This window comes from Typopeltis vanoorti, chromosome 7 (genome assembly GCF_054136105.1).
Source record: "Typopeltis vanoorti isolate ZY-2024b chromosome 7, IOZ_Tvanoo_1.0, whole genome shotgun sequence".
Lineage (NCBI taxonomy): Eukaryota > Metazoa > Arthropoda > Arachnida > Uropygi > Thelyphonidae > Typopeltis > Typopeltis vanoorti.
The window spans coordinates 35,630,561-35,654,310 of record NC_143555.1 but is presented as its reverse complement, the minus strand read 5'-3'; the positions used below and the strand labels follow the sequence as shown (position 1 = coordinate 35,654,310).

The 23,750-nt window shown below is 36.7% G+C and overlaps 1 protein-coding gene across 2 annotated transcripts in view; it reads left to right on the top strand.

The window, feature by feature from the left end:
* The window catches only part of Sply (Sphingosine-1-phosphate lyase), a 467,659-nt gene that overhangs the window by 165,811 nt on the left and 278,098 nt on the right, over nt 1-23,750 (top strand). For both annotated transcript variants that reach the window (XM_090395209.1, XM_090395208.1), the window contains exons 5-6: nt 2,372-2,623; nt 16,575-16,666. In XM_090395209.1, coding sequence (XP_090251335.1) covers nt 2,372-2,623; nt 16,575-16,666 — 344 coding nt within the window. The remainder of the gene's footprint in view (nt 1-2,371; nt 2,624-16,574; nt 16,667-23,750) is intronic.

Genomic DNA, 23,750 nt, shown 5'->3' with positions numbered 1-23,750 from the left:
AGGCGTGTGACTAAGGTGTCTAGGAAGGGTAAACAATTGTTCTTTTCCATTTCCATAGTGAACTGGATTCTTGGATGTAGACTATTGAGATGACTGAGGAAGGAGTCTAACGTGTCTGGGCCATGAGGCCAAATAGAGAACACATCATCTACATATCTTAGCCAGATAGAAGGTTTGAGTGGGGCTGAGTCTATGGCTCATTTTTTGAAATCGTCCATATAGAAATTTCTATATGGACGATTCCGAAAAATGAGCCATAGACTCAGCTCCACTCAAACCTTCTATCTGGCTAAGATATGTAGATGATGTGTCCTCAGTCATGAGTGAAGGGGTCTACGTTAGACCCCTTCCTCAGTCATCTCAATAGTCTACATCCAAGAATCCAGTTCACTATGGAAAAGGAAAAGAACAATTGTTTACCCTTCCTAGACACCTTAGTCACACGCCTGCCTAATGATACACTTACCTTCACCGTATACAGAAAACCCACACACACAGGCAGATACATTCACAAACTCTCCCACCACCACCACCCCTCTCAACAATATGGCATTATTAAAACTCTTACCAAGAGAGCTCACAATCTTTATTCCAGTGGAACCGTCCTCACTACTGAGCTTAACCACATACACAACACTTTCCTCTCCAATGGCTACAGCGATCACAGTATCAAAAAATAATCAACTCCTCCCCCATTCCCTGTCCTTCTCGTCAACAAGATTTTAAAAATGCCATCACCATACCCTACATCCGTGGCACATCTGAAAAAATAGCCAAGATACTAAAACAGTACAACCTACACACAGCATATAAGCCCCACCGCAAACTTGCTACCCTTATCCATTCTACGAAAGATCAGCTCCCTCCTCTTTACAAAGTTTACAGAGTTTACAAAGTACCCTGTTCCTGTAAGCTGGCGTACTTTGGACAGACAGGCAGATCAGCATCCATCCGTCTAGAGGAACACAAGTCTTACATCTTCAAACACAACTATGGCCATTCAGGCTTGGCTGACCATGTTTTGGACACCACCCACAGGGTATCATGGAAGAAAACCGCCATGCTCCACCACAGCAAATTCAAGAAAGAGAGACTTTTCTTAGAAGCAGCAGCAGCAGCTCTCAAAAACCAACCAAATCTCAATAAATACGGTTGCATTAAGCTTCCGAAGATTTGGGAAACACTCATCACCAGAGTTCCCACCTTACATTCCAGGCCACCTACTACTGCCCTTAGAGGGCCTCTACCTAGATAGGACTTTAGTGTCACCCACGTGGTTGGGCTTAGTATTGTTTGTTATTTGTGTATATGTTACATTAATTGTTTTTGTAATCCCCGTAGATGTCCTAGTGACTAGGACGAAATATAGGAAGTATTAAATTCTATTTTAACTCTTTTTGAGTGTTGTAAAAAATCCATTAAGCCTCCAACATGATGTCCTCACAGCACTTAAGCCTCTACACGCGCAGGCAGTCAGTCATGTTTGATCTTGTTGGCCGAGATGTTTAAGAAACTCGAGAGGATACCATCCATTCCTGCAGTTTTGCCATTCTTGGTGAGTTTTAAGGTTTCCTGTACCTCTTCCAGAGATACTGGGCATACAAGTTCAGGAAGCTTGGAGCTCATCTTCATCCAAGAAATGAAATCCAGTGTTTGAACAGCCACTATCTTCACCCAACTTGTATCCTCATGACTTGATGAAAGGTGCTCATTTTGAGACTGTAGAAAACATCAAGAGCCATGACAGGAGCCCTGAATAAATTAACAGAAAAGGACTTCTAATCCTGTTATACTGCATAACAGGAATGTTAAAACAAGTGCATTTTGTGCATGCAGTGGGTGGGTGGGGGGAATGTTATTACTTTGAAAGCAACCACGATGTATCAGATGATTAATTGATTACATAATTTTTATATGAATTTTGTCTCATTACTTTTATGTTAGACCTTGTATATACAGCTATCAATGATGGCTCTTCTTACTTAATAGGCATCATTAATTATGTATCATTTTTCTATGAAAATATTGCCCTCATAAATATGACTCACAAAATCTTTCAGTCAAAAGAAATGTACTTTGGAAAGAATAATTGCCAAAATATGTATTCAGTAAATTGTTTGCATTATAACTTTGTAAAAAAAAGGCAATGTGGTATAGGGATGAATTCCATTTTTGATGGCTTTCATGACATAAATCATCAAGACACAATTTGAGTCTGGATGCTTTATGAAGTTTTCTTTTAGTTACTCTTAAATGACAATTAAAGTAATAGTAGTTTGAAGATTGTTATTACTGTATTTTTAATAATATGATTAACTGTTTTTGCAGTTTATATATATAGATTATTTTACTGAAGAATAATATTAATTAGGAGAAAATTTTGCAAGAAGTGGACAGTTATTATACACTTGGGAATGCCAGATGGACACAAGGCAAGGTTTCGGGAGCTGTGTATCATGGGAATGATTATCAGTTACATGATCTAGTAACAAAAGTCTATGGAAAGACTGCTTATACAAATCCCCTTCATCCTGATGTTTTTCCAGGAGTTAGAATAATGGAAGCAGAAATTGTTCGTATTGCTTGTGATTTATTCTGTGGTGGACCAGCTTCTTGTGGTACAGTAAGTATGAGTGCGAATTATTTTATCTTGAAACTTAATGTATTAATATAGAAGAAATATCCCATAATTAATATATGTGCTCATGCACACTCACTCACTGATACACACACACACACACACACACACACACACACACACACACACGTGTGTGCACGCGCGCGCGAAGTCCTGATTTTATATATATAAAATCAGGGCTCCAGAAATCCACTCATCCACGTGCCATAGGTGAGTGAACAGAAACAAGTGACAAGTTAATTTTCTGCCTCATTCAAAATGAAATTCAATATATTGCATAATTTATACCCCCTTAAAACATCTCATTTTATTGTCAAGTTATTTGATCATAATGGCTACAAGCAGATTAATTAGTTTTATTTTCAAAGAGTTGGAAATAAGACTTCTGTATATGAAATCCTTAATTTGAACTCTACAGTGTTCACTTTTAAAGAATTGCCAGTCATCTTCACTTTCTTCCCTCCTTTTATTTCCTCTAAGGTCTAGAAATTTATTTTTCTTTCTATATGAAAGAAGACCTACTGTAGCTTATTTTCCCTCCCTACCAACGGTTGTTCTGTCGTCGTAACATAACACTTGATAACTTTCAACTTTCTTCTTCTTTCTATATGAGATTTCTTAAATATCTCCTTTCATGTTCCAAAAGCTTCATTTCTCTCACAGCAATATTATAGGATTCTTTTCACTGCATACATGCTTCACTGTGCAAAACACTTTTGGTTTCCATTTCAGTCATGAAGTGATATAAAAAAAAAAAAAAAAAAAAAAAAATGCACCTCCATTACATGTTATGGTTACAGTGCTTTACTTGAAAACTGTAAATCCCATGCACTTGAAGTGTGTGAGAAAATATTTGTTTTTCATTTCATATATACATTTAAATTAAATTGCAGTTATCATTTCCAATAAATATTGATTAATCAAATCAATGCATTCATTTAGTCCAAAGCAGTTAAAATATTATAAATTATGGATTGAATGCATAATAGAAGCTGGAATAAAAATAGATAGAGATTATTTAACAATAATTGGTTTATATGTCCCAGAAGAAGGAAAAGAAGAGGATAATATTGAATTTTATAATCAATTACAAAATATATGTAATAAAATAAATAAAATAATTATTTAATATTAGCAGGAGACTTAAATGCAAGAATTGGAAACACATAATGTAATATTAATATAGGAATATATGGAGAACATACTCTAAACAGGAATTATGAAAAATTGATAGCCTTTATAGTTTATAATAACCTTAACATACTGAATTCTTTCTATAAACAAAGACATATATAAATATACTTGTGCAGCAAGAGGATGGAAATCAATATTACATTGCTTTATCTTAAATTAAAGTACATCAGTTCTCTTTAGATGTTAGAGTTCACAGATGATATGAAATAAGTAGTGACCACTTCCTTTTTAAAATAAAATTAAGATTAACACCTAAATGCTACAAATAACAAGAACAGAAAGAAAATTTAAAACATTTGTTTATAAAACTAGATTATTAAATGATACAAATATACAATGGTCATATGAAAAAAAGAATTAACCAATATTTAGATAATATAAAATGAAATGAAGAAATAGAATGGCTTGATATACGGTTATTATTATTATTACTGGTATCTCCATGGAGTCAGTAGACTCATCGTGGGAGACCCAAACTATCAAAACAATATCTATCATACCTCTTTTTGAATTAATTTAGAGACGAAGAACTCACAACTGAGTCAGAAAATGCATTCCAATCATTCACCACCCTCCAAGCAAAAAATCTAATTCTCACACCCTTGTTAACCACACTTTTCCTTAATTTCCAGGGATGACCTCTTGTTCTTACATCACTATCAGACAGCTGAAATATTTCAATTGCAATCTCAATCAATGTAGGGAGCATTTTTTACATCACTCACCAACTTAGGTATTCTCCTCTGAACCCTCTCCACAACCTCCTCATCTCCAAGGAATCCAGGTGAGCAGACTTGAGCACAGTAATCCAAATGTGGAAGTATCAACACCTTATAAAGGGGAATAATAACCTCTTTAACTCTGGATATTAGTGTGTTCTTCAATAACCAAGTAATCCTATGTACACCTTAGCAATGTGCTTTCTGAACTTCATCTCCCTATCTACCAACACCCCGAAGTCCCTAGTCTCATCAATCTCTTGGAGTACCGTTCCATCAATGTGATACACAGCTGGTTATCTTTTAATCCCAAAATGCATAACTTTACACTTTTCCACATTGAACTGACAACAATTACTGTTTGCCCATTTTACCAGCTTATTTAAATCATCCTGCAAACTTCCAACATCTGCTTGATTTTTTATTGCGCTACCCAACTTTGCATCATCAGCAAACAACTGAATATCTCCCTTCAAGCCATTTCCTATATCATTTATGTACAAATTAAACAAAACAAAGCAAACCAGTGGTGTGCCACCTGAAGCACACCACTGGTCACCTGCCTCATCCTAGACTCTGCTGCTCCATACACTTTCTAGTATCTCTCCATGAGCCATTCTCTTATCCATATCAGTTTTGTATCCATCCCCATCTGCTCTAATTTTCATGACAGTATTCCATGGGGTATACTGTCAAAAGCATTAGCAAAATCCAGAAATATCACTGTGTATGCATTCCCCTTGTCCAACTCTGATGTCATTCTATTGTAAACAGTTAATAAATTGCTAAAACAGGATTGACCTTTAACAAAGCCATGTTGGCCCCTATAGAGCATCATATTCTGATCCACCCATTCTTGAATTCTGTCCTTAACCAACTTTTCCAATACTTTTACCACCACTCATGAGATGGTGATTGGTCTGTAATTAACTATCACAATCTTAGAGCCACCTTTATGCAAAAGGAACCACTTTGCCTTCCTTTCACTCCCTAGGGACCATACCAGAGTTCAAACTTAAGTTAAATAACCAAGTAAGAGGCGTTGACAATTCCTTTTCACATTCATGCAACACCTGAGCTGATATTCCATCTAAAGCTATAGCATTGTTTGCATTTAAATTCTGCAATATACTAATTATCTCTGATTTATTAACTTCGATTCTCACATTAGTTATCGCTACAGGTACAGAGATATCCTCACTTGGGTGATAGACTTTTGAAAAGTGGTCACTCAGTAACTCTACTATTACATCTGAATTGGTCACCTCAATACCTTCAGCACCCACTCCTTTTACTTGCCACATAATGGAAGAACTCTTTGGGATTACTCTTAATCTCCTTGGGTAAGGTCTTCTCATAATCTGATTTAGCTTTTCTTACTGTGCTGGTAACCTTCCTAGCTTGAGCGTTGTACTTCTCATGGGTGTACTGATTGCCTTTCTCCTTGTAAATTCTCAATAACATTTTTTTTTTTTTTTTTGCAGATCAAGCCTGATACTACTACTCATCCATCTAACACCTACCTTCTTTGTCTTCCTGACCATGGGAATACGTTCTGATATTTCCTTCCTCAGACACCCGCTGATTATATCCCATGAACTGCTAACATCTTTCTGTGCTGCAGCCCGGCACCCCTGTAGTGTGCACTGTCGCATTTTTGTGATGCAATACAGCCTGCTGCGGCGATAGTGTGTGCTTAGCTTTACATTGAATATGAGACCGATGATACTCAACTCCAACCAAGGTGTTCCATTAAAATTTCAAGATTTGTGAAGTGTTCCATCATAGGAGAAGTTTGAGAAACCCTCCTTTATTAGATGAAACAAGAATATATTTGATAAATTTTTTTATCTTAAATTGTGCACCCATAATCCAACCAACAGTCCTATCCTCGGTAGTTATTATTATTATTATTATTCCGGGCAACTCCAAGGAGTCGACAGACTTATTGAGGGAGGCCCTAACATCATGTCAAGAACAACTATTCGACATTGACACAGTATCTATCATACCTTGCCTTGAACTCATTCACGGTTGTAGCACCCACAACAGACTCTGGAAGCTTATTCCACTCATTCACCACTCTCCAAGTAAAAAACCTAGCTCTAACACTGCTAACCACATTCTTGCCCAGCTTCCATGTATGGCTCCTAGTCCTCCTACCACCAGTCCAATTCTCAAAAATATCTTCTGGATTAATCTTATAGAAACCCTTCAGTAATTTGAATGTCTCAATCATATCACCCCTTTTCCACCTACCGACCAATTTTTGCAACCCACAAATCTTCAGCCTGTTCTCATAAGGTTCATTCCACAGACCTGCTGTCATCTTGGTCACTCATCTCTGGATCCCCTCCACATCAAGAAGAAACCCTGGCACTCATATCTGGGCACAGTAGTCTAGATGTTGTCTTATCAAGGCTCGATACAGAGGAAGAATAACTTGTTTGTCTCTGCATGTTAAAGTATTTTTCAGAAGCCAAGTGATTTGATGAGCTGATTTAGCCACTTTTGCAATGTGCCCCCTAAACTTCAATTCCCTATCCACCAACACTCCCAAATCCCTGGCCTCATCAATCTCCTGGAGTACGGTTCCACCAATGTGATATACTGCTGCTATTCTTTTCACCCCAAAATGCATAACCTTACACTTTGCCATATTAAATTGACATCCATTTTCCCTAGCCCAGTCCTCCAAACTATCCAAATCATCCTGTAAAATTTTGACATCCTGTGCACTCACAATTGCTCTACCCAACTTTGCATCATCAGCAAACAAGTGAACACCTTCAAAGTTATAAGTCTAACCACCTCGAAAACAAGAATATAGGAAATTGTTTGTCCCACTTTGAATTGAGCAGTGTTTCTAAAGTTGTTCATACCTGGTAATAATTTCTTTAATTTCTAGTGTGCACTTAAATTACAAATAGTTGTGAAATTGATAACACTTATGTTAGGGAAAAAAATATTATTTGTAGAATTTTTGGCTAGGTTTCGTAGCAATTATCAGTAAAGTTGGAAAGAGTGAACACAATAAGAATAATACTTAAATTACATACAAATTACAATAAATGTTATCAAATGCAGGAGGATAACTTCATCTACAGTTATTAGAAGTCAAACAAATAGAAATAAATACTGAGAAACTAAAAATAAATACTAAAAAAAAAAAAAATACTCGCTAAGAAATAAATACAATTTTAAGAAACACAGGAATGAAGAATGTTACTTAGGATGACTTCCCAAATTGGGAAAATTTTAGGCAATCATTTTTATTGAGGTTTGGACTGTGATTGTGAGCTTCAAACAGCCCATAATCATAAAAAAAATAATGATGATGATGAATAGAATAAAATAATAATAAAAAATCAGACTTCATAGGGGTCAAATGCAAAAAGCTTCTTTCTTGTTCAAATGGCAGTTAAGTTTTTTGGTCCCTCACTAAGACTATACTGTTAACATCTACCCAACAGCATGGAAGCAAGCTTTAATCCAGCCTGTTCTTAAAATTGGAAGACAAATCTGCCATCTAACTATCAGCTCATTGCTCCCATCTGAATACTTTCAAAAATAATGGAAAGTCATTAATATCCAACCACTTCACTACATGGAGAGACCAATTATTTGTGATATGGATTTTGTCAATCTCACTACATAGCATCTCTCTAGCTTGCCTTATATATTTTTTGGAAACAAGCCATTAATATCCAACCACTTCACTACATGGAGAGACCAATTATTTGTGATATGGATTTTGTCAATCTCACTACATAGCATCTCTCTAGCTTGCCTTATATATTTTTTGGAAACAAGCCATGGAAAAATTTGTGAAACTACATGGCTACTTTTAATATTTAAGGTATTTGATAAGGCACTTCAACCTTCCCTTGTGAATGATTTGCTAATGTTCTCTTTTATTGTTCATTGGGTGTGATGATTGGATGGTTTGCTTTGTGATCCCCAGTATTTCCATTAATGCTGGAGTAACCAGGGCTCTCCACTCTTACCTGCACTTGATCCTATGCGTCAATAACTTTCTCTTACCAACCTCAAATCCCAATCATACTGATTATGTACGCTTCATTCCTCTTCTTTGTTTAGTAAACCTCGATCAAATGATTCAGGCTTCAAAATATTCTATAAACAATGCCTTTAAACACCAGTGTTCTTCTCATTCTTAAGTGGAGTGAAGATAATTTAATAAATTTTAACGTTACCAAAAAAACAGTCTTGTCTTATTTCTCAGAAGAAAGATCTTGCTTCATTCTCTCTCACTTTGGATAATATTCCAGCCAAGATCATTTCTCCTTGGCTTGATTTTCATATGTAGCTTATACTGATACAAACACACCACATCCATAACCTTTTCAACTTGGTATTGTTTTTTATTCTAAACATAATTCTCTTCTGCTTAATTCGAACAGGAATGCCATCTTCTACTTGAAGTAGAAAAAGCCATCAAAAGCCTGAAACATGGAAAGGCAGCTGGAATAGATATTTTGACCAGAAGTTTTCAAGTATGAATGTGTAAAATCTTACAGTGGCTGAACTGCATAATTTAGAAGACTGAATTCAGAGGGTCGAATTCTGGATAATTGGAGCAGAGCTCTCTCATAATATCCATCTAAAAAAAAAAAAAAAGGGAAATAAAACTGAATGCAAGAATTACAGAGATATTTCCATACTTAGTATTCCAGGTAAGATTTATACAACTATACTTGAGAAAACCAGCCGACCTGGTTGGCCGAGTGGTTAGCGTATCCGCTCTCCAGCCAATGCGGGTTCGAATCCCGCCATGGGCATGGATGTTTGTGATTGTGAAAATACTAGTGGTGGTAGTGTTGGTGTAGATGATGCAGTTGGTGGATGAAGTTGGGTGGTGGAGACAGTTGTAGAGAAGGTGCCCTCCCTCGATGAATCTTGGACTCCCTGGAGGTGTCAAATAATAATAATAACAATAACAAAAATTGTGGAAGGGAAGCTTGGTGAAGAACAATCTGGATTTAGGCTAAATAGAGGTTGTCAGGATCAGATTTTCACTTTAAGACAGAAAGTTGAGAAAACATGGTAATATAAAAAGGATCTTTAAGTTTGGTAGATCTGGTAAAGGCATATGACAAGGTGCCGAAAGGAAAGCTGTTCAAAACTCTCCTGTTATATGGTGTTAATGGGACATTATATCAAACAATACTTAGTCACTATTTGAGTTGTAAGTCAGCAGTTAGACTTGAAGAAGGTACAGGAAGATGGTTTGAAGTAAAATCAGGTATTCGACAAGGGTGTACATTATCTCAACTGTTATTCATCGTCTATGTTGATCACAGTATGAAGGAAAGCAGTATTAAACATGATATCAAAATTGGAGATGTTAATCTCAGCTCTTTACTTTATGCAGATGATGTTATTATCATTATTATTACGTGACACCTCCAGGGATTTCAAAGACTCATCGAGGAAGGCCACCTACTTTAAAACTCTGTCTCCACCACTCAATCCACCAACCACAACGAACTGCAACTACCATCATCGTCTACACCAATGCCATCTACTGCCCACCACCACTAGTAGTTTCGCCGACAATCGCAAATGTCTATCCCCACTGTGGGATTCAAACCCACAGCCTTTTGGCTGGAGAGCAGATACGCTAATCACTCACCAAGCTCCTAAATAAATCCAGGACAAGTCTGCAGGATTACCTGATCAGACTGAATAACTGATATAATAAATTTGATATGAAAATCAGCATTAAAAAGACAAAGATAATGCAAATAGCAGAAACATTGTAAACATTCAACTACATCCTGAATAGAGAACCTATAGATTAAGTAAAACATTTCAGCTATTTAGGCATAACATTTAGTGAAGATGGGAAATTAAATTTGGAAATATACAGCAGAATTAGCCAATCTCGTATGGTAGGAAGTCAATTAAACAAATTTATATGCAATAAGAGAGAGTTTAGTCAAAACTAAACTAATTATATACAAGAGTATTCAAATCTTTAACATATGGATCTGAGAGTGGGTTAGAAATAAAACACTTGATCAAAAACTGGAGACCACAGATATGAGTCCTGAGAAAGATTAGTGTACTAAACAGGTGGCACAATGGCCTTATCATATTAAAAATGAAGATATTAGGAAAGATCTTGACACTGTTAGCAAAGCTAAGTAATATCAGGTGGAATGGCCACTTGAACAGAATGGGAGAGGAAAGATTAGCTAAACAAGTGTTCTTTGAGGATGGTAGGAAGAAGACCCAGAGGAAGACCAAGATGTAGGTGGATTGATACAGTAAAAAGTACCTTAGAAGACAAAAATATAAGATCTGATAGTATTGGAATGTTGATAGATAGTAGTCCAACTTGGAGGAAAATCACTGATAGGAAGTTAGTAATGATATAACTTTTCATGTAGTACAATCATAAGATCCTGTACATCCCCTTGCACTGAGGGTATATGTCAGGATTTTAATTATGATAAAAGAAAAAAGAAAAGAAAAAAAAAGAAGAAAGCATACCAAAAGTTCCTGTCAAATAAGTCAGCTTGTGCTCTTAGAGAATATAGAGACAAATGCAAGAATGCTAAACACTGTGTAAAACTAGCTAAACAAAAGTCATGGGAGGACTTTGGCAAGAATATAGAAAATAAATATCAAGAAGGTGGCAAAATATTCTGGAGGTTGTTGAAGAAGCTTAAGAATGGAGGAAAGAGTGCTGTAAAAGGAATTAGAGATGATAAAGGTGACATGAAAACGGGAGAAAAAGATATTCTTGAAGTATGGAGTAATTACTTTGAAAAACTGCTAAATGAAACAAGCAGTGATGACAGCACAGTGGTAAAAAACACTGACCAGGCATGCAGTCAGAAATACATATCCATACTAGAAGTAGAAAAAGCCATCAAAGGCTTGAAATGTGGAAAGGCAGCAGGAGTAGATGATATTCGACCAGAAATGCTGAAGTATGGTGGTATAAGAGTCTTACAGTGGCTGCACTGCATAGTTCAGAAAGCCTGGACAGAGGGACGAATTCCCGATGACTGGAGTAGAGCTCTCATAGTACCCATATATAAAAAGGGAAATAAAACTGCGTGTGAGAATTACAGAGGTATTTCCCTACTGAGTGTTCCTGGCAAGATCTATGCAAGTATACTTGAGAAACAGTTGAGAAGAATTGTGGAAGAAAAGCTTGGTGAAGAACAAGCTGGATTCAGGCCAAATAGAGGCTGTCAGGATCAGATCTTCACTTTACGACAAATAGTTGAGAAAGCATGGGAATATAACAAAGATCTGTATTTAAGTTTTGTCGATCTGGAAAAGGCATATGACAAGGTGCCAAGAGAGAAGCTATTCAATACGCTACAGTTATATGGTGTCAATGGGGCATTATATCAAGCAATACTTAGTCTTTATTTGAGTTATAAGTCAGCAGTTAGAATTGAAGGAAGTACAGGAAGATTGTTTAATGTTAAATCTGGTGTGAGACAAGGATGTACATTATCCCCTCTGTTATTCATTATCTATATGGATCACATTATGAAGGAAAGTGGTATTAAACATGATATCAAAATTGGAGATGTTAATGTCAGCTCTTTGCTTTATGCGGATGATGTTATACTTCTAAATAAATCCGCTACAAGTCTGCAAGATTCTCTGACTAAATTGAATAGCTGTTGTAATAGATATGGTATGAAGGTCAGCAATAAAAAGACAAAGACAATGAAAATAGGCAGAATCATTGAAAATGTCAACTGTGTTGTGAATGGAGAACCTGTGGAACAAGTAAAACATTTCAGCTATTTAGGCACGATTTTTACTGAAGATGGTAAATTAAATATAGAAATAGACAACAGAATAAGCAAAGCTGGTATGGTGGGAAGTCAATTGAATAAATTCATATGGAATAAGAGAGAAATTAGTCGGAACACTAAATTAGCTGTGTACAAGACAGTGTTCAAACCAGTTTTAACTTATGGATCTGAGAGCTGGGTCAGAAGTAAAACACTTGACCAAAGACTAGAGACCACAGATATGAGAGTCCTGAGAAAGATTATAGGCGTGAACAGATGGCATCAATGGCAATATCATATTAAAAACGAGGATATTAGGAAAGAACTTGACATTGTCAGCATCCAGGAATGTGTTAGCAGAGCTAATCTCAGGTGGTATGGTCACTTAAACAGAATGGGCGAGGAAAGATTAGCAAAACAAGTGTTCTCTGCCAGGTTGGCAGCAAAACGACCTAGAGGAAGACCAAGATATAGGTGGATTGATACTGTACAAAGTGCTTTAGACGATAGAAATATAAGATCTGATAATGTTGGAGTCTTGACAAGTAACAGACTGATTTGGAGAAAAATTGTAGATAGGAAATTAATAATGATGTAATTTTTTCATGTAGTACTATCATATCCTGTACACCCCTTGAGGGTACATGGCAGGAATTTGATGATGATGATAAAAAAAAAAGATAAATTAAAACTTGAAATATAAGAAAGTCAAAATTTAAAACAACCTCTCTCTCTATGTTCACTGGGCATCTACAGATGCCGTATGGTCACTCCGATGCTCAGTAATGTTCCACACCAGGCCTCGCCATGTAGTTCTAAGTCCTAAAACAACCTAAGAACTTAAAAATATTGTAATGAAATACGATAAAAGGATACCATAGGGATGAACATATCATTTTATGGGATGAAATAAAACCGTTTTGGAAATAACCAAAAGCATCTGTTTTCCATCTTCAGAATATGGAAAGTTGTATTGCACTCTATTTATATACTGTGTCAGTGATATATGACATTTTGATAATGGAAAGTTTTGTATGCATATTTATGTTATGAAGACACCAGACTTCAGAAATAAATTAGGTGTGATGAAAGTTGACGGTTTTCAACTGAAAGTTGAGAATTATCAACTTTTCTATTTAGAGGATATGATTATACTTGACTGCATGTTCAAGTATAATTGTTGGCTCCCTTATTGTTAAAGTGGAAAAGGCCAGTCTGGGTTTTCAAGAGGTTTGTTTTTAATTGATTATTCCTATAATATGTGATTAGACTATTTAAGGCAAGTGATAGAGTAGTTTCAATGGACTTGAAATTTTTTGATTGAATAGATCATCGGCATGATAAAATTTCTAGTTCCTGGAAAGATGGGGAGATCATTGACATAGATGTTGAAAAGTAATGGTGATAACACACTTCGCTATGTTATCACTAATGGTGATAACACACTGGGATAGGAAGAGCCACTGGCATCCCTCCAAAAAAAGGGCTTACCCGAGGGTAAGCCCTTTTTTTTGGAGGGAAGCCAGTGGCTCTTCCTATCCCAGGTCCACAAAAAAAAAAAAAAGCATATTTGTTTTTCAAGAGGGATTGGATCAGGAGGACAAGGCGATAGTCTCTAGTTATTCCAATATTTTATTTCTGAGTGTGAGATGGTTTATGGCATCATAAACCATCTCATATCTTCAGTTAGGTCTACAAAGGCTGCTCCTGTGGCTAGTTTTTGTCATACCCATTTTCTATATATTGGGTGAGGTCGAGAATGTGTGATGTACAGGATTTGCCTAATCTCAAACCAGCCTGCTCAGCAATAAGATGGGGTTCAATTAGGAGTTGTGGCCTATTCAATTAATCATTCATAGAGTTTAAAGAGGTTGCTGAGTAGTGATATAGGTGTGTAATTTTTTTGCTTTGGTTGGAGTTTTCCCTGGTTTTAGAAAGGCCACCACTTTAGCATGTCTCCAAATAGTTGGTTTCTTTAGAGTTCTGAGGCAAGTGTTGTATAGGTTCAATAACCACTCTTTAGTCCTGGATCCAATATGTTTAGTTTGTTCATTACAGATATCAAGGCCTGCAGATTTTCTAGGTTTTAAAAGGTTTATGGCAGCGTTGAGTTCAGTGATCATGAAATCTGAGTTAATCATATTTTGTTCCTCACATGGGATTATGAATATCTTATTTTTTGGGTGCTTTTTAGGGAATTTTCCATTCAGCAGCAGTTGGTGAGCAGTTTGATTAGCTGTTACCTGTGGATGCGCATATGGCTTAGTGAAATCCTTAATAATTCTGTTGATAAAGTCACATGCCTTTCTGCTACTGTGAGTCATATTAGGGCTTCTATTTCTTTTTTTTTCATGAAAAGCACCTTTCCTCTGCCATCTCCGGGCATAGTTTTTCTCCTGCATGGATAGTCTCCTTTGAGAAGGGGTTGGTGTTGTAAAGTAGTAAGTAATTAGCATACTAGGCTTGCATATCACTGGAAAGGTCCTTGGGAGATGTGTTTGGTGGAGATTTTCCTCAGTATTTTTATGAATTGAGGATACTCTTGAGGGTTTGGAGGGACTGGCCCTATGGAGTGGTCAAAATCTTCCATGAAACCTTCCAATTAACTTTTTTGAAATTAAATCATTGTCTATAAGGGACTGTGTTAGGCATAATGGCTGGGTTGAATTGAAGTATTATAGGTCTATGTTGAGCATGTGGAATGGGATTTAAAACTTTTTTAACACAAGTGTTGGATATTTTTGAGCTAACAAATATGAGGTTGGAGTTATATCCCTGCTTCCATCTGCTGCTGTTGAAAAATGCAGGGAGTTTTGGATTATGTATCAGGTTTAGAGAAAGGTTTTTCAGCCCATTTTTCAACAAATTCTCCATCTTCATTGGACTTTGTGTAACCCCAGTTAATACTATGGCTGCTAAAGTCACCTAATTCATGTATGCATTATTATTGAGGATGTTGGGGAAAGAGAAAGCTTCTTCTGGCGGTTTATAAACTGACGTGATTGAGATATTTTAAAATGTGATTGTAATAATCTCAATGTTTCTGTTGTTCATTGTGTCAGTGAATGATGGAATTAAGTTTTTTTTAGTAAATATTGCACTACCATATTTATCATGGGGTATCTGTTTGAGTTTCATGCTGTAGATATAAGGTCTCTTGCGGTGCCTTCCCCTCCGTGAGTTTCTTGCAGGTAAAGCACATCACAGTCATTATCTCTGCAAATATTTGCAATGAGATCTTGCTTGACACTGGAGAAATCTTCAATATTAAATGATATTATTTTTAGGCCTGGCCCCAGGTGGGATCCTTTAGGGCAGGAATTTGGGAGCATTTTAGTTTGATTTGATCAGTTATGTTTGGTTGTTAGCTTTAGCTTCCCCTAATGGGTATTCACAGGGTGCAGGAATGAGAACCTAGCTCATGTGCATCCCTTATTGATTGGGCAGTAGCTTGCTTAATGCAATATTTTTGTATTGCATACTTACTGCATCTTGTGTTTATTTTTGTACTTGCAGAATGCTAATTTGAGATTATGTAGAATTTTCATGTAAAATGAGGGTGAATTGTCTCACTGATGTTTATTTTAGAAAATCAGTACAAAAAGATTTTATATTAATCCATGCATGTGAGAGGTCATGAAACCTACAATTCACTATGATAATGTGGACAAATGTTACGTAGAAAGAAGGAATATAAGTTTCATATATTCATATTTTTCATTCCACATACAGGCAAATCAGCCAGGAGAACACACACAGTTTACAGATAGAAAATATATTTTTTTGTGGTGGTGGTGGTGGTGGTGGTGGTTAGATATAGATGGTGTTGTGCATAGTTGAATGATTTTAGTAGTCGAGGTTGTGAGTAGTTGGAGGATTAAGTAGGAGTAACAGTGAGATGTGTGTAGGAGAGTAGTTCCTTCCTTGGAGGTGTCACATAATAATATGTGATGTATTAATAGATAATTATCTATTAATATATCAGATTAATAGATAATTGATATCTATTATATTATATTATATTAATATCTATTATATATTATAATATATAATACACAATAATAATAATAAACCACATTTATAGATGGAAAAAAAAAATGCTACATTTTCCTGAAATAAATGACAAAAAAATCAAATATTTTTCTTGAATATTTACTTATGGATAGGGCATAAACTTAAAACATGATTTCTAATTTCACAGATGCTTGATTCATTTATTACTATGTTTTGCAGGTTACAACAGGAGGAACAGAAAGTATATTTTTGGCTTGCAAAGCATATAGAGACTATGCTAATAACATGAAAGGCATAAGATATCCAGAAATGTAAGTTGAGTGTTTTTAAACAAACCAAAGTTGTAACTAAGCTTGAGAGGTGGGGGGGAAAGTAAATTAAAATAAAAATAAAACTTGATAGTTCTAATATTTGTTCTGTTTACTTTGAAACTGAGATTGTTCAGTATTGTGTTTTGCTAATTGATACTGCTTTTCATTGTTGGTTCATATTGGTCTCTCTAACTGGAGACTATGTCATTATGAACCAATATGGAAAAGCATTTGGAAGATTGCAAAACAAATAGAAGCTAATAAGAAAAAAGAAATCTGTTACGTTTCTTGACAGCTGGAGGTTGGGATGACAATGAGACCAACTGTTCAAAGAACAGAAGTAGATAAAATGAACAAGGAGGAAGAGAAGTTGGTTCTGTAGGAGTGAAGCTGGACAGTAAATGAACACTGAATAGCATCTTATGTTCTTGCAGTTTTGGAAGAAAGTAGGACAATGGCCATTCTGCCAAAAATTTTCCATATAAATGCCTTTAGAAGAGGTAGAAGTAGAACATTATATCCTCTTCTGGATTGCAACAAACATTTTGAGAGAGGTTTTAGGTGTACATCTGAAATGTATGAGCAGCATGGTTGGACAGATTGGTTCTATTTGTTTATACAGTTACTCTTTGCTGTTAAAGTTAACTCAGTCACTCAACAGCTTCCTCCCACTATATGCAACGCTCTATATGTTGATGACGTCACCATTTACTGCCACTTTTGTAACATGAGGGTAATTGAAAGACAACTTCAACAAGCAATTGAATGTATCTCTCCATGGAATCAGTAATAGCTTCAGGTTGACAGCAGAAAAAATTGTCTGTGTACTCTACTGCTGTAAATTCATTCTTCAACCAGATACTGAATTAAGAACAGCACAAACCGTTATGCCAGTAGCAACAGAAGCTAAGTTCTTGAGACTCGTCTTTGACAGAAAATTCCTTGCATGCATTCGTCAACTTAGAGAAAAAAAATAGCAGTTGAGCATTGAATCTCTTTCACACTCTGTCCTTTACTCATCAGAGTTCAGATTGATCTCCATTGCTTCATCTTTAACGTGTACTTGTACATTCAAAGTTGGATTATGTATCAGAAGATGGTTCTGCAAGGCAGAATAGCCTGAGATGGTTAAATCCCATCCATCATCAGGGTGAACGAATAGTTTTTGGTGTCTTTTGCACATCACCCACTCAATCTTCACATTGAAGCAAATGAACTACCTCTATCACTTAAAGGAAACAGTTGTCTCTTAACTATACCCTGAAAATAAAATTTCTTCCAGAGCATCCGACACAGACTAGTATCTTTTCTCTGTATTGGGAGGCTAAATGTCACACACTTCAGACTATCATATTTCCCTTAGGTATTATTATTATTGTTCCGGGCAACTCCAAGGAGTCAACAGACTCATCGAGGGAGTCCCTAACATCATGTCAAGAACAACTATTTGACATTGACACAGTAATCTATCATACCTTGCCTTGAACTCGTTCACAGTCGTAGCACCCACAACAGACTCTGGAAGCTTATTCCACTCATTCACCACTCTCCAAGTAAAAAACCTAGCTCTAACTCCCTTGTCAACCACGCTCTTGCCCAGCTTCTATGCATGGCCCCTAGTCCTCCCACCACCGGTCATATTTTCAAAAATATTTTCTGGATCAATCTTATAGAAACCCTTCAGTAATTTGAATGTCTCAATCATATCACCCCCTCCTTCGCCTATCGTCCAATTTCTGCAACCCACAAATCTTCAACCTATTCTCATAAGGTTCATTCCACAGACCTTCTATCATCTTGGTCACTCGTCTCTGGATCCTCTCCACTTCCTCCCCATCACGAAGAAACCCTGGTTTCTTCAGTATGCTTGGTAAAGAGATCATGCTGGCTATTGGCATGAATGTCAACAACATTACCTGCACTAAGCATAACAGAATTTCTCCATGGCAGGTTTTTTATTCTATCCTTCAACTTCTGTTTGTCAACTACAGAAGTTTCATACTCCATCATCTGTTCACCTTCAGTTGTTTAATATGCACACAGAGCAGCCTACTCTGATTTCTTGACTATCTATACTAATGGTTCAAGATCTGAGCATCCTCTTAATGACATTGTACAAACCCCCTCTGTTGGGTTTGCTGCTGTTTCCTGACATTACCGTATCCAACCAGATTCCAGTTGATTGTAGTAATTATACAGCAAAGTTGCATGCTAAAGAAAATTTGCTACCAGAAGTGTGGAATTTATACAGACTCGATGAGTTCTTTTACAGGCCATCTCCTCTCCTATGTATAATCCATATCCAGTGTTTTTGTGAGGTTTTACAACTATTGTACAAAATGATTACCCTTAATTTAATGTTTGGTCGTGCTGGATTCTCAGCCACATTGGAATTAAGGTAAATGATACTGCTGATGAAGCTGCTAGATAAGCTCATACTTTTTTTCAATGTACTGTTTGACAGTACCATATACAGACTATAGACAGTTTATAAGATCAAAGCTAATTGCCCAGTAGCAATCATCATGCCAGGAAACAGTGACAAACAAACTGCATGAGATTAAGCCTAAAATTAAGAATTGGCAGTCTAGTCAACCTAGAAACAGAAGAGAGGAAGTTGTTCTTGCTAGGCTTTGCATAGGTCAGTCATCTTACACATTCTTATTTACTGAGGACTGATGACCCACCTATATGATAAAAATGTAACATATCTCACCAGTTGTCATATTCTGGTGGAATGCCAGCACTTCACATGAAAGAGGAATGAAATTTTTACTTATCTGACTGAGCCATATATACTCATGCTGATGTTATCTGACTCAGACAAATTGCAAGATGTTTTTATCTTTTTTTTTTTACAAAGAATTAATTTATATAAATGCATTAGATTATAAATTCTATTTATATATATATATACGATAAAGAACTGACAGTTCCGTTGACCTAGCTTTTCAATGAAAGTCTGGCTATGGGAAAGGTACCCAAAGAATGGAAGGAAGGTAAGATAGTGCCATTGCTTAGAGGTGGTAGCAGAGTGGAAGTGTCTAATTATAGGTCACTTTGTGTTTCATCAGTAATTGTTAAGCACAACTTGAAGAAATTAGTGAGGGACCATATACAGCATTAGCTAGATGAGGGTAATGTTATCTGTGAGAGTCACCATGAATTTGTTAAGGGGAACTCTTGCTTTAGTAATATAACTGACTTTTATAATCCAGTGACAAGAGCAGTTGATGAATGAAAGGCATATACTGCCATTTTTTTTTGGATTTTGCAAAGGCATTTGACAGGGTGCCACTACAGTTAAGCTGATATTGAAGTTACAGCACATGGATTTAGATGTTGAGTTAGTAGTCAGCTGGATTCAGGATTGACTGTCTGATAGGTATCAGAGAGTTGTGTATGGTGGGACAATATCAAAGAGGCAGAAGATTACAAGGCCTCAGTACTGGGACCTGTATTCTTTAACCTTTATATCAATGACATTGTAGCAACTGAATATCCCCCGCATTGATCGCAGGGGATATTCAGTTGTTTGCAGATAATGTGAAGCTGGGAAGGGTTATTAGTAATAGTGCAGATGTGGCAGCCCTGCAAGAAGATTTGAATAAACTAGACAGATGGGCAAATGAATAGGGATTTCGGTTTAATGCAGCAAAATGTAAGGTCCTGAAGTTTAGGATTCATCAATGGAAGGCTGCATACTTGATTGGAAGAAGTAGGGGAGACCAGAGATCTGGGGGTGATGATTGATAGAAAACTGAAATTCAGGGAATGTATTGCAAAGGTGGTGAAGGTAACCCAGAGGATTTGCTGCAATACTGAGAAGGATGCTGACCTGCAGAGATAAAAGAGTTATCATCCCATTGTATAAGATCCTGATCAGACCACACGTAGACTGTTTTTCTTAAATTTGGTCCCCAGGATTTGAAGATAAATTAACTTGGAAAGGGTACAGAAGCAGATAACAAAGATGGTTTCAGGACTGTACAATGTTAGTTATGAGGATCAACTGAGGGAATGTGGACTGTAGAGTTTGGTAAATAGAAGGAGGAGAGGTGATATGATTGAGACTTTTAAATTGTTGAGAGGCAGTTACAGGGTTGACACTGGGGAGTTCTTTTGCTTGGTGGAACAGAGGGAAGGAGTGATGACAAGGGACCATCTCTGGTAGTTAGAAAAGGAAGCTGTGAGCAAGAGAGTGGTTGAACCATAGAATGCATTGCCTGATAGAGTGGTGAGAGCAAGAACTGTCAATGAGTTTAAGAAGTAGTATGATAGACTTTGTGTTTCCTAGGAAGGACCTTCCATGATGAGTCTTTTGACTCCATGGAGGCCTGAATAATAATAATAATAATTTATCTCTGTGTGTGTATTTGTTAATGCCTTATGTACAGTATCATATCCTTTGGCATGATGCTGTTTGACCTTTGTCTTTGTTGCCACTAAACCATAAAATAATCATTCAGGTAATCGCACTCATTCCAGACAGTTTCATTGTGTTACCAATATAGTGCTTTCTCATCTGTTTTTATAAACTTTTGTAACCCCACTTTTACCACACTTTGGTTTAAAAAAGCTAAGGGAGAACATCTTTTCCATTTCCATGAGCAGTTAAATCATGAGCAGCTTGCTTAATGCTTTTTACACCTATGCGGTGCATGAGGCCACTAATATTTTAATAAGCTAGGTAAATTTTGCCCTGCTATCAGTTTGCAAACAAAAACTATTGAATCTACTAAAAGAAGTCTGTTTTTATTATCATCATCATCAGACCTCCATAGAGTCAACTATTCATCACTAGTCCTCAATCACACACAGTTCATCATATTATGACTTCAATCCATTTACTCTAATCATGCTCACCACACTTCCAGGCAGTGCATTCCAACCACCCACAACTTTCCTGGAAAAAGTTTACTCCTCACTCCTGACTGAGAGCTTCCTTATACGGCTCCCAGGGGTAGCCTCTTATTCTCCTGCTGTCTTCACCCATTCTATGAAAAATCTGATTCACTTCAATCTGGTAATAACCACTTACCAATTTTTATGTGTTGATCATCTGCTGCATTGTCCTTCTAGCTACTAGACTCTGCAATTTGCATTCCTTCAATCTGCCTTCATACTGACATTCTAGAGACTAGAAACACCTTAGTAAATCATCTGTGAACTCTTTCATCTTTTTGAAAACTCGGTGACTATATCTGTTCACAGTAATCCATATTTAGTCTAATCGCCTTATATGAATCATCATAAATTTTACTACACATCAGTGTTCTCTTTGTCATTATTAACTATAATGCACTGTGCATTATTTTATTTTGTGAAAACTGTGTTCTCACAGTTTCACAAAATGTACCCAAAATTTCAGGTCCTTATCCACCAGCATCCCCAGATCTCTCATCTGTTCCATCTCCTGCAAGATATCCCTACCAATCTTATATTGGGCATCCTATTTGTGCTTCACAAACTCAAACTTTGTACCCTTGCAAGTGGACATCCATTTTACTCCTCATAGTTCTTTCCAATTTTGCAAACAACATCAGCAAACAACAATATATCACCATTCAAGCCCTTCCAGACATCATATACATATAGATTAATTAAATAGCACTGGCTCCAAAACAGCGCCTTAGGGCACACCACTAGTGACTTTTCAAGAATATTGCTTCCCCCATACACAGCTTGCTGATGCTTGTCAGACAGCCAATCTCCAATCCGGTGCACTAGCTGCTAACCAACACCATCTGTTCCAGTTTAATTAGCTTATCATGTGGTAATCTATCAAAGGCTGTATCAAAATCTAAATATACAACTGTGTATGCATCTCCCCCTTCCTTGTTCAGTGCACCTCTTACCTTGTTATAGTAAGTAGATTGCTAAAACGTGATTTTTCTTTAGCATACTCTCTGTCAAAGAGAATGTTGTTGTCATCAATCCAATTCTGGATCCTGCTGCTCACTGGCCTCTCTAACCCTTTTACCACAATTCCAGACAAACAGATTGGCCTGTAATTCGAAGCCTTAGTGTTATCATCCCCTTTATGAAGCTGAACAGTTTTGTCCTCTTTCCAGTACTTGAGAACTTAGGCATATCTGACACTCATGTTAAAGATAAAAGTTAAAATTGTTAACTCCCTGGAACATTCCTTCGAGACATATGGTGATATACCATCAACTGCTACGGCTTTATTCACATCAGGTTTACTCAATTCCTCATATACTTCCTACTCACTCACAATCAATGACCCTTCCTCCCTCACTACTGTCCTCGAGTTCTGCATGAGTTATTTTCATGAGGATGAAATACCTTTATGAATTGCTCATTTAACATCTCTGCTATGTCTGCCTCAGTTTTTATTCTACAATTCTCTCCAATCAGTTTGTTTCATTCTTCCACAATCGGGCCAAGTATCGTAAAAAATTCCCTAGGATTTCTTTTGGCTGTGTTAGCTCTCTGCTGTTCATTCTGCACTTTTGTTACCTTATAAAGTGAATTACTTCTCTTACTTGCTCTTTGTACACCTTGTGCAACTGACTGCTACCACCACTCATTTTATGCTTCCTCCTCCTAAATTATGCCTTCTTCCAAATTGTGTACAGGTAAACCTCACTTAACGCAAATTCAATATACACAATAAACAGTTAACACGATTTTTTTACATTACTCAAAATTTTTTGTCGCCAGTCTGCAGAAAGTGGCAGCACTTCTCAGTGTACCAGTCAGTGGGCAGTGGTAGTGCTGCAGGCAGTGGCCAGCAACTCTCAGCAGTTGATTCAAAGCTATCATCACAAGCTCACGTCCAAACTCTGTTCTCTTGCTCAGTCACTTTTCCTTCATTTTGCTTTAATTTAGATGCATATAAGGCTTTATTATATTCAACACCTGATATGGAAAAGAGAAAGACTGATAAAGAAAGTGGCAGTAATGAAAAGAGAAGAAAAGTAATTATGTTAGAGGAAAAGCTGGAAGTCATTAAGAGACATAGAAGTGGTGATAGTAATACAATGATTGTGCAAGGCCTGGGATACTTGCAAGTTTACAGTTTGAACTATATTCAATAAGAGCAAAGAATGCAAAGGAC